Source organism: Coregonus clupeaformis, unplaced genomic scaffold, assembly GCF_020615455.1.
Source record: "Coregonus clupeaformis isolate EN_2021a unplaced genomic scaffold, ASM2061545v1 scaf0510, whole genome shotgun sequence".
NCBI classification, from domain to species: Eukaryota; Metazoa; Chordata; class Actinopteri; order Salmoniformes; family Salmonidae; genus Coregonus; species Coregonus clupeaformis.
This window is the reverse complement of record NW_025533965.1, coordinates 105,001-120,000: the sequence shown is the minus strand read 5'-3', so window position 1 is coordinate 120,000 and position 15,000 is coordinate 105,001. Positions and strand designations below refer to the sequence as shown.

Genomic DNA, 15,000 nt, shown 5'->3' with positions numbered 1-15,000 from the left:
ATACATTACACACACTATACACATTACACACACTATACATTACACACACTGTACATTACACACACTGTACATTACACACACTATACACATTACACACACTGTACATTACACACACTGTACATTACACACACTATATACATTACACACACTATACATTACACACTATACATTACATACTATACATTACACACTATATACATTACACACACTATACACATTACACACACTGTACATTACACACACTGTACATTACACACACTATACATTACATACTATACATTACACACTATATACATTACACACACTGTACATTACACACACTATATATTACACACACTATACATTACACACACTATATATTAGACACACTATACATTACACACACTATACATTACACACACTATACATTACACACACTATATATTACACACTATACATTACACACACTATACATTACACACACTATATATTACACACTATACATTACACACACTATACATTACACACTATACATTACACACACTATACATTACATACTATACATTACACACACTATACATTACACACACTATACATTACACACACTATACATTATACACAATATACATTATACACGCTATACATTACACACACTATACATTACACACACTATACATTACACACACTATACATTATACACAATATACATTATACACACTATACATTACACACTATACATTACACACACTATACATTATACACACTATACATTACACACTATACATTACACACACTATACATTACACACATTACACCTATATACACACACTATACATTCACTATACATTACACACTATACATTACACACTATACATTACACACACTATACATTACACACACTATACATTATACATTACACACTATACATTACACACACTATACATTACACACACTATACATACTATACATTACACACACTATACATTACACACTATACATTACACACACTATACATTATACACACTATACATTAAACATACTATACATTACACACACTATACATTACACACACTATACATTACACACACTATACATTACACACACTATATATTACACACACTATACACTATACATTACACACACTATACATTACACACACTATACATTACACACTATACATTACACACACTATACATTACACACACTATACATTACACACACTATACATTACACATACTATACATTATACACACTATACATTACACACACTATACATTACACACACTATACATTATACACACTATACATTACACACACTATACATTACACATACTATACATTATACACACTATACATTACACACACTATATATTACACACTATACATTACACACACTATACATTACACACACTATACATTACACACACTATACATTACACACACTATACATTACACACACTATACATTACACACACTATACATTACACACACTATACATTACACACACTATATATTACACACACTATACATTACACACTATACATTACATACTATACATTACACACACTATACATTACACACACTATATATTACACACACTATACATTACACACTATACATTACACACACTATACATTACACACACTATACATTACACACACTATACATTACACACACTATACATTATACACAATATACATTATACATTACACACACTATATATTACACACACTATACACTATACATTACACATACTATATATTATACACACTATACATTACACACTATACATTACACACACTATACATTACACACACTATATATTACACACTATACATTACATACTATACATTACACACACTATACATTACACACACTATACATTACACACTATACATTACACACACTATACATTATACACAATAACATTATACATTACACACACTATACATTACACACACTATACACTATACATTACACATACTATATATTATACACACTATACATTACACACACTATACATTACACATTATACATTATACACACTATACATTACACACACTATACATTACACACACTATACATTACACACACTATACATTACACACACTATATATTACACACTATACATTACATACTATACATTACACACACTATACATTACACACACTATACATTATACACAATATACATTATACATTACACACACTATATATTACACACACTATACACTATACATTACACACACTATACCTTACACACACTATACATTACACACACTATACATTACACACACTATATATTACACACTATACATTACACACTATACATTACATACTATACATTACACACACTATACATTACACACACTATATATTACACACTATACATTACATACTATACATTACACACACTATACATTACACACACTATACATTACACACACTATACATTACACACACTATACATTATACACAATATACATTATACATTACACACACTATATATTACACACACTATACACTATACATTACACACACTATACATTACACACACTATACATTACACACTATACATTACACACACTATACATTACACACACTATACATTACACACACTATACATTACACATACTATACATTATACACACTATACATTACACACACTATACATTACACACACTATACATTATACACACTATACATTACACACACTATACATTACACATACTATACATTATACACACTATACATTACACACACTATATATTACACACTATACATTACACACACTATACATTACACACACTATACATTACACACACTATACATTACACACACTATACATTACACACACTATACATTACACACACTGTACATTACACACACTATATATTACACACTATACATTACACACACTATACATTACACACACTATATATTACACACACTATACATTACACACTATACATTACACACACTATACATTACACACACTATATATTACACACTATACATTACACACACTATACATTACACACACTATATATTACACACACTATATATGACACACACTATACATTATACACAATATACATTATACATTACACACACTATATATTACACACACTATACACTATACATTACACACACTATACCTTACACACACTATACATTATACACAATATACATTATACATTACACACACTATATATTACACACACTATACACTATACATTACACACACTATACATTATACACAATATACATTATACATTACACACACTATATATTACACACACTATACACTATACATTACACACACTATACCTTACACACACTATACATTATACACAATATACATTATACATTACACACACTATATATTACACACACTATACAATACACATTACACACACTATACATTACACACACTATACATTACACACACTATACATTACACACACTATACATTACACACACTATACATTACACACACTATACATTACACACACTATACATTACACACTATACATTACACACTATACATTACACACACTATACATTACACACACTATACATTACACACACTATACATTACACACACTATACATTACACACACTATACATTATACACACTATACATTACACACACTATACATTACACACACTATACATTACACACACTATATATTACACACACTATACATTACACACACTATACATTACACACTATATATTACACACACTATACATTACACACACTATACATTACACACACTATACATTACACACACTATACATTACACACACTATACATTACACACACTATACATTACACACACTATATATTACACACTATACATTACACACACTATACATTACACACACTATACATTACACACACTATACATTACACACACTATACATTATACACAATATACATTATACATTACACACACTATATATTACACACACTATACACTATACATTACACATACTATATATTATACACACTATACATTACACACACTATACATTACACACTATACATTATACACACTATACATTACACACACTATACATTACACACACTATACATTACACACACTATACATTACACACACTATATATTACACACTATACATTACATACTATACATTACACACACTATACATTACACACACTATACATTATACACAATATACATTATACATTACACACACTATATATTACACACACTATACACTATACATTATACACACTATACATTACACACACTATACATTACACACACTATACCTTACACACACTATACATTACACACACTATACATTACACACACTATATATTACACACTATACATTACACACTATACATTACATACTATACATTACACACACTATACATTACACACACTATATATTACACACTATACATTACATACTATACATTACACACACTATACATTACACACACTATACATTATACACAATATACATTATACATTACACACACTATATATTACACACACTATACACTATACATTACACACACTATACATTACACACACTATACATTACACACTATACATTACACACACTATACATTACACACACTATACATTACACATACTATACATTATACACACTATACATTACACACACTATACATTACACACACTATACATTATACACACTATACATTACACACACTATACATTACACATACTATACATTATACACACTATACATTACACACACTATATATTACACACTATACATTACACACACTATACATTACACACACTATACATTACACACACTATACATTACACACACTATACATTACACACACTATACATTACACACACTGTACATTACACACACTATATATTACACACTATACATTACACACACTATACATTACACACACTATATATTACACACACTATACATTACACACTATACATTACACACACTATACATTACACACACTATATATTACACACTATACATTACACACACTATACATTACACACACTATATATTACACACACTATACATTACATACTATACATTACATACTATACATTACACACACTATACATTACACACACTATACATTACACACACTATACATTATACACAATATACATTATACATTACACACACTATATATTACACACACTATACACTATACATTACACACACTATACCTTACACACACTATACATTATACACAATATACATTATACATTACACACACTATATATTACACACACTATACACTATACATTACACACACTATACCTTACACACACTATACATTATACACAATATACATTATACATTACACACACTATATATTACACACACTATACACTATACATTACACACACTATACCTTACACACACTATACATTACACACACTATACATTACACACACTATACATTACACACTATACATCACACACACTATACATTACACACACTATACATTACACACACTATATATTACACACACTATACATTACACACTATACATTACATACTATACATTACACACACTATACATTACACACACTATATATTACACACTATACATTACACACACTATACATTACACACACTATACATTACACACACTATACATTACACACACTATACATTATACACAATATACATTATACATTACACACACTATATATTACACACACTATACACTATACATTACACACACTATACATTACACACACTATACATTACACACTATACATTACACACACTATACATTACACACACTATACATTATACACACTATACATTACACACTATACATTACACACACTATACATTACACACACTATACATTACACACACTATACATTACACACACTATACATTACACACACTATACATTACACACACTATACATTACACACACTATACATTATACACACTATACATTACACACTATACATTACACACACTATACATTACACACACCATACATTACACACTATACATTACACACACTATACATTACACACACTATACATTATACACACTATACATTACACACTATACATTACACACACTATACATTACACACACTATACATTACACACACTATACATTACACACACTATACATTATACACAATATACATTATACATTACACACACTATACATTACACACACTATACATTACACATACTATACATTATACACACTATACATTACACACACTATACATTACACACACTATACATTACACACACTATACATTACACATACTATACATTATACACACTATACATTACACACACTATACATTACATACTATACATTACACACACTATATTTTACACACACTATACATTACACACACTATACATTACACACACTATATATTACACATACTATACATTATACACACTATACATTACACACACTATACATTACACACACTATACATTATACACACTATACATTACACACACTATATATTACACACACTATACATTATACACACTATACATTACACACACTAAACATTACACATACTATACATTATACACACTATACATTACACACACTATACATTACATACTATACATTACACACACTATATATTACACACTATACATTATACACACTATACATTACACACACTATATATTACACACACTATACCTTACACACACTATATATTACACACTATACATTACACACACTATACATTATACACACTATACATTACACACACTATATATTACACACTATACATTACATACTATACATTATACACACTATACATTACACACACTATACATTATACACACTATACATTATACACACTATACATTACACACACTATACATTACACACACTATACATTATACACACTATACATTACACACACTATATATTACACACACTATACATTACACACACTATATATTACACACACTATACATTACACACACTATACATTATACACAATATACATTATACATTACACATACTATATATTATACACACTATACATTACACACACTATACATTACACACTATATATTACACACACTATACATTATACACACTCTTCATTACAGACACTATACATTACAGACACTATACATTACATACTATACATTACACACACTATACATTACACACACTATATATTACACACACTATATATTACACATGTATATTGATCTGGTACTGGTACTTCCTGCATATAGCTCCACATTGATCTGGTACTGGTACTTCCTGTATATAGCTCCACATTGATATGGTGCTTCCTGTATATTGCTCCACATTGATCTGGTGCTTCCTGTATATAGCTCTATTCTTATGTATTTTATTTTATTCGTCTTGTATTATTTTAAAACTCTGCATCATTGGAAAGGGCTCATAAACAAGTATTTCACGGTAAAGTCTACACCAGTTGTATTCAGTGCCTGTGACAAATAAAATGACTTGATTTGATTTGTGTTTGTAGGGCTCAGTGTACCAGCGGTCGGAGAGTGAGTGTTGTGGGAGCTGCAGGAAGACCAGCTGTGTGGAGACAGATGGGCAGACACCTGGAGACTCACAGACAGACAGACGACTCAGAGAGGTCAATCAATCAATCAATCAATCAATCGTATTTATAAAGCCCTTTTTACGTCAGTAGATGTCACAAAATGCTATACAGAAACCCAGCCTAAAACCCCAAACAGCAGCAATGCAGATGTAGAAGCATGGAGGCTAGGAGAAACTCCCTAGAAAGGCGGGAATCTAGGAAGAAACCTAGAGAGGAACCAGGCTCTGAGTGCTGGCCAGTCCTCTTCTGGCTGTACTGGGTAGAGAGGAACCAGGCTCTGAAGGGTGGCCAGTCCCCTTCTGGCTGTACTGGGTAGAGAGGAACCAGGCTCTGAGGGGTGGCCAGTCCCCTTCTGGCTGTACTGGGTAGAGAGGAACCAGGCTCTGAGGGGTGGCCAGTCCTCTTCTGGCTGTACTGGGTAGAGAGGAACCAGGCTCTGAGGGCTGGCCAGTCCTATTCTGGCTGTACTGGGTAGAGAGGAACCAGGCTCTGAGGGCTGGCCAGTCCTCTACTGCTTGTACTGGGTAGAGAGGAACCAGGCTCTGAGGGGTGGCCAGTCCCCTTCTGGCTGTACTGGGTAGAGAGGAACCAGGCTCTGAGGGCTGGCCAGTCCTCTTCTGGCTGTACTGGGTAGAGAGGAACCAGGCTCTGAGGGGTGGCCAGTCCCCTTCTGGCTGTACTGGGTAGAGAGGAACCAGGCTCTGAGGGGTGGCCAGTCCCCTTCTGGCTGTACTGGGTAGAGAGGAACCAGGCTCTGAGGGGTGTCCAGTCCTATTCTGGCTGCCGGGTGGAGATTATAAGAGTACATGGCCATTAAGGCCAGATTATTCTTCAAGATGTTCTAACTTTCATAGATGACCAGCAGGGTCTAAAAATAATCACAGTGGTTGTAGAGGGGGCAACAGGAGTAAATGTCAGTTGGCTTTTCATAGCCTAACATTCAGAGGTCAAGAAAACAGGTCCAGTAGAGAGACAGGTTCAAACAGCAGGTCCGGTGGAGAGGGACAGGGTCAAACAGCAGGTCTGGTAGAGAGAGACAGGTTCAAACAGCAGGTCTGGTAGAGAGGGACAGGGTCAAACAGCAAGTACAGTAGAGAGAGGCAAGCAGCAGGTCCAGTAGAGAGACAGGTTCAAACAGCAGGTCAGGTGGAGATGGACAGGGTCAAACAGCAGGTCTGGTAGAGAGAGACAGGTTCAAACAGCAGGTCCAGTAGAGAGAGGCAAGCAGCAGGTCCGGTAGAGAGAAAGGGTCAAACAGCAGATCCCGTAGAGAGACAGGGTCAAACAGCAGGTCCGGTAGAGAGAGACAGGGTCAAACAGCAGGTCCTGTAGAGAGAGACAGGGTCAAACAGCAGGTCCGGTACAGAGACATGGTCAAACAGAGGTACAGTAGAGAGAGACAGGGTAAAACAGCAGGTCCGGCAGAGAGAGACAGGATCAAACAGCAGGTCTGTAGAGAGAAATGTTCAAACAGCAGGTCCGGTAGAGAGAGACAGGGTGAAACAGCAGGTCCGGTAGAGAGAGACAGGGTCAAACAGCAGGTCTGTAGAGAGAAATGTTCAAACAGCAGGTCCGGTAGAGAGAGACATGGTCAAACAGCAGGTCCGGTGGAGAGACAGGTTCAAACAGCAAGTACAGTAGAGAGACAGGGTCAAACAGCAGGTCCGGTAGAGAGACATGGTAAAACAGCAGGTCCGGTAGAGAGAGACAGGGTCAAACAGCAGGTCCGGTATAGAGACAGGGTCAAACAGCAGGTCCGGTAGAGAGAAATGTTCAAACAGCAGGTCCGGTAGAGATACAGGGTTACACAGCAGGTCCGGTACAGGGACAGATCAAACAGCAGGTCCAGTAGAGAGACAGGGTCAAACAGCAGGTCCGGTGGAGAGAGACAGGGTCAAACAGCAGGTCCGGTATAGAGACAGGGTCAAACAGCAGGTCCGGTAGAGAGAAATGTTCAAACAGCAGGTCCGGTAGAGAGACAGGGTCAAACAGCAGGTCTGTAGAGAGAAATGTTCAAACAGCAGGTCCGGTAGAGAGACAGGGTCAAACAGCAGGTCCGGTATAGAGACAGGGTCAAACAGCAGGTCCGGTAGAGAGAAATGTTCAAACAGCAGGTCCGGTATAGAGACAGGGTCAAACAGCAGGTCTGTAGAGAGAAATGTTCAAACAGCAGGTCCGGTAGAGAGACAGGGTTACACAGCAGGTCCGGTACAGGGAAAGATCAAACAGCAGGTCCGGTATAGAGACAGGGTCAAACAGCAGGTCCGGTGGAGAGAGACAGGGTCAAACAGCAGGTCCGGTATAGAGACAGGGTCAAACAGCAGGTCCGGTAGAGAGAAATGTTCAAACAGCAGGTCCGGTAGAGAGACAGGGTCAAACAGCAGGTCCGGTATAGAGACAGGGTCAAACAGCAGGTCCGGTAGAGAGAAATGTTCAAACAGCAGGTCCGGTATAGAGACAGGGTCAAACAGCAGGTCTGTAGAGAGAAATGTTCAAACAGCAGGTCCGGTAGAGAGACAGGGTTACACAGCAGGTCCGGTACAGGGACAGATCAAACAGCAGGTCCGGTATAGAGACAGGGTCAAACAGCAGGTCCGGTAGAGAGAAATGTTCAAACAGCAGGTCCGGTAGAGAGACAGGGTTACACAGCAGGTCCGGTACAGGGACAAGGTCAAACAGCAGGTCCAGTAGAGAGGGACAGATCAAACAGCAGGTCCGGTAGAGAGGGACAGATCAAACAGCAGGTCCGGTAGAGAGAGACAGGGTTACACAGCAGGTCCGGTAGAGAGAGACAGGGTTACACAGCAGGTCCGGTACAGGGACAGATCAAACAGCAGGTCCGGTAGAGAGAGACAGGGTAAACAATATGTCCAGGAGAGGGTAGCAGCAGAATGTGAGGGAGGTCAGGATGTTGGTTTGTGCGTGAGTGTTTGGAGGTGTGTGTGTGTGTGTGTGTGTGTGTGTGTGTGTGTGTGTGTGTGTTGTGTGATATGTTTCTGTCTCTCTAGTTAGGGGAGGTGTGGCGGTCTGTGGAGGATGTGTGTGTGTGTGGGGGGATGTGTGTGTGTGTGGGGGGGATGTGTGTGTGTGTGGGGGGGATGTGTGTGTGTGGGGGGATGTGTGTGTGTGGGGGGGGGGATGTGTGTGTGTGGGGGGATGTGTGTGTGTGGGGGGATGTGTGTGTGTGTGGGGGATGTGTGTGTGTGTGGGGGGATGTGTGTGTGTGGGGATGTGTGTGTGTGGGGGGGGATGTGTGTGTGTGGGGGGGGATGTGTGTGTGTGGGGGGATGTGTGTGTGTGTGGGGGATGTGTGTGTGTGGGGGGATGTGTGTGTGTGGGGGATGTGTGTGTGTGGGGAGATGTGTGTGTGTGTGGGGGGATGTGTGTGTGTGTGGGGGATGTGTGTGTGTGTGGGGGATGTGTGTGTGTGGGGGATGTGTGTGTGTGGGGGGGATGTGTGTGTGTGGGGGGATGTGTGTGTGTGGGGGGGATGTGTGTGTGTGTGGGGGATGTGTGTGTGTGTGGGGGATGTGTGTGTGTGGGGGGATGTGTGTGTGTGGGGATGTGTGTGTGTGGGGGGGATGTGTGTGTGTGTGGGGGATGTGTGTGTGTGGGGGATGTGTGTGTGTGGGGGGATGTGTGTGTGTGTGGGGGATGTGTGTGTGTGGGGGGGGATGTGTGTGTGTGGGGGGGTGTGTGTGTGTGGGGGGATGTGTGTGTGTGTGGGGGGATGTGTGTGTGTGGGGGGGGATGTGTGTGTGTGGGGGGATGTGTGTGTGTGGGGGGATGTGTGTGTGTGTGGGGGGATGTGTGTGTGTGTCTTTGATACTGTGTGTGTGTGATGTGTTTCTGTCTCTCTAGGTGGGGGAGGTGTGGCGGTCTGCGGAGGATGTGTGTGTGTTGCGTCAGTGTGTGTCGGTGGGAGAGGGAGAGGTTTTCATCACTCACTCCAACGTCAGCTGTCCATCACTAGACCCCCCCTCCTGTCCCCTGGGAACTGAGCTACGCTGTGACACCACCGACTGCTGCCCACGCTGCCACTGTGGTTGGTACACACAGTCCATACTGCCGTTTCATTGTTAAACCAGAAGAGGTCTCATTTTGGCTACAAACAGCAGAACAGTACACATTATTCACAGCTAATTTAACAGAAAAGTATTCACTTTTCCAAAGTTCCTCAGTTTTGCACAGTAGGATTTCTGTTCACTGATCTATACAACGTACTCCAGTGAAAGTTGTATTAAACATGAAAGAACTGAGTCGTCTTGACAGAATAACACTAGAACTCTCTCTCTATCTGCAGCTCTCCAAGACGCCTGTGTTCTCAACCACACTGTGATAGGAGTAAGACAACACCAACACAAACACACATGCACATATCACACACAGACTCACACTCATAATCATACCCATGTATTTTGTGAGCGTAGGCGGAGGAGAGTCTGATGCTGGATCTCTGTACTCACTGTGAGTGTTCAGTGGAGAAAGGAGCTGTTAAAAGATACAAGCTGTCCTGTCGACGAATCAGCTGCCCCACCTGCCCTGAGGTAACACACCTTCATCACCATCATCATCATCATCATCACCACCTTACTTTTAATTGCTTATGGCAGTCCATCGTTGCCGAATATAATGTTGCTTCCGGGGGTGGGTCATGTATACATATATATATATATATATATATATATGTTGCTATGGTTTCCAAGTCCTCTGTTGGTTATTCTGACAGGGAGAACAATAACAGGAGTTGCTATGGTTTCCAAGTCCTCTGTTGGTTATTCTGACAAGGAGAACAGTATCAGGAGTTGCTATGGTTTCCAAGTCCTCTGTTGGTTATTCTGACAGGGAGAACAATAACAGGAGTTGCTATGGTTTCCAAGTCCTCTGTTGGTTATTCTGACAGGGAGAACAATAACAGGAGTTGCTATGGTTTCCAAGTCCTCTGTTGGTTATTCTGACAAGGAGAACAATAACAGGAGTTGCTATGGTTTCCAAGTCCTATGTTGGTTATTCTGACAAGGAGAACAATAACAGGAGTTGCTATGGTTTCCAAGTCCTCTGTTGGTTATTCTGACAGGGAGAACAATAACAGGAGTTGCTATGGTTTCCAAGTCCTCTGTTGGTTATTCTGACAAGGAGAACAATAACAGGAGTTGCTATGGTTTCCAAGTCCTCTGTTGGTTATTCTGACAGGGAGAACAATAACAGGAGTTGCTATGGTTTCCAAGTCCTCTGTTGGTTATTCTGACAGGGAGAACAATAACAGGAGTTGCTATGGTTTCCAAGTCCTCTGTTGGTTATTCTGACAAGGAGAACAATAACAGGAGTTGCTATGGTTTCCAAGTCCTCTGTTGGTTATTCTGACAAGGAGAACAATAACAGGAGTTGCTATGGTTTCCAAGTCCTCTGTTGGTTATTCTGACAGGGAGAACAATAACAGGAGTTGCTATGGTTTCCAAAGTCCTCTGTTGGTTATTCTGACAAGGAGAACAATAACAGGAGTTGCTATGGTTTCCAAGTCCTCTGTTGGTTATTCTGACAAGGAGAACAATAACAGGAGTTGCTATGGTTTCCAAGTCCTCTGTTGGTTATTCTGACAGGGAGAACAATAACAGGAGTTGCTATGGTTTCCAAGTCCTCTGTTGGTTATTCTGACAAGGAGAACAATAACAGGAGTTGCTATGGTTTCCAAGTCCTCTGTTGGTTATTCTGACAGGGAGAACAATAACAGGAGTTGCTATGGTTTCCAAGTCCTCTGTTGGTTATTCTGACAGGGGAGAACAATAACAGGAGTTGCTATGGTTTCCAAGTCCTCTGTTGGTTATTCTGACAGGGAGAACAATAACAGGAGTTGCTATGGTTTCCAAGTCCTCTGTTGGTTATTCTGACAGGGGAGAACAATAACAGGAGTTGCTATGGTTTCCAAGTCCTCTGTTGGTTATTCTGACAGTGAGAACAATAACAGGAGTTGCTATGGTTTCCAAGTCCTCTGTTGGTTATTCTGACAGGGAGAACAATAACAGGAGTTGCTATGGTTTCCAAGTCCTCTGTTGGTTATTCTGACAGGGAGAACAATAACAGGAGTTGCTATGGTTTCCAAGTCCTCTGTTGGTTATTCTGACAAGGAGAACAATAACAGGAGTTGCTATGGTTTCCAAGTCCTCTGTTGGTTATTCTGACAGGGAGAACAATAACAGGAGTTGCTATGGTTTCCAAGTCCTCTGTTGGTTATTCTGACAAGGAGAACAATAACAGGAGTTGCTATGGTTTCCAAGTCCTCTGTTGGTAATTCTGACAAGGAGAACAATAACAGGAGTTGCTATGGTTTCCAAGTCCTCTGTTGGTTATTCTGACAGGGAGAACAATAACAGGAGTTGCTATGGTTTCCAAGTCCTCTGTTGGTTATTCTGACAAGGAGAACAATAACAGGAGTAACAGGTTTCCAAGTCCTCTGTTGGTTATTCTGACAGGGAGAACAATAACAGGAGTTGCTATGGTTTCCAAGTCCTCTGTTGGTTATTCTGACAGGGAGAACAATAACAGGAGTTGCTATGGTTTCCAAGTCCTCTGTTGGTTATTCTGACAGGGAGAACAGTAACAGGAGTAACAGGTTTCCAAGTCCTCTGTTGGTTATTCTGACAAGGAGAACAGTATCAGGAGTTGCTATGGTTTCCAAGTCTTCTGTTGGTTATTCTGACAGGGAGAACAATATCAGGAGTTGCTATGGTTTCCAAGTCCTCTGTTGGTTATTCTGACAAGGAGAAAAGTATCAGGAGTTGCTATGGTTTCCAAGTCCTCTGTTGGTTATTCTGACAAGGAGAACAATAACAGGAGTTGCTATGGTTTCCAAGTCCTCTGTTGGTTATTCTGACAGGGAGAACAATAACAGGAGTTGCTATGGTTTCCAAGTCCTCTGTTGGTTATACTGACAAGGAGAACAATAACAGGAGTTGCTATGGTTTCCAAGTCCTCTGTTGGTTATTCTGACAAGGAGAACAATAACAGGAGTTGCTATGGTTTCCAAGTCCTCTGTTGGTTATTCTGACAGGGAGAACAATAACAGGAGTTGCTATGGTTTCCAAGTCCTCTGTTGGTTATTCTGACAAGGAGAACAATAACAGGAGTTGCTATGGTTTCCAAGTCCTCTGTTGGTTATTCTGACAAGGAGAACAATAACAGGAGTTGCTATGGTTTCCAAGTCCTCTGTTGGTTATTCTGACAAGGAGAACAATAACAGGAGTCGCTATGGTTTCCAAGTCCTCTGTTGGTTATTCTGACAGGGAGAACAATAACAGGAGTTGCTATGGTTTCCAAGTCCTCTGTTGGTTATTCTGACAGGGAGAACAATAACAGGAGTTGCTATGGTTTCCAAGTCCTCTGTTGGTTATTCTGACAAGGAGAACAATAACAGGAGTTGCTATGGTT

The 15,000-nt window shown here is 38.9% G+C and overlaps 1 protein-coding gene across 1 annotated transcript in view; it reads left to right on the top strand.

Moving 5' to 3' along the window:
* Nucleotides 1-15,000, top strand: part of vwf (von Willebrand factor) — a 144,478-nt gene that overhangs the window by 105,721 nt on the left and 23,757 nt on the right. Inside the window, exons 46-49 of the mRNA XM_045215775.1 lie at nt 7,492-7,608; nt 11,437-11,620; nt 11,879-11,919; nt 12,006-12,122. Coding sequence (XP_045071710.1) covers nt 7,492-7,608; nt 11,437-11,620; nt 11,879-11,919; nt 12,006-12,122 — 459 coding nt within the window. The remainder of the gene's footprint in view (nt 1-7,491; nt 7,609-11,436; nt 11,621-11,878; nt 11,920-12,005; nt 12,123-15,000) is intronic.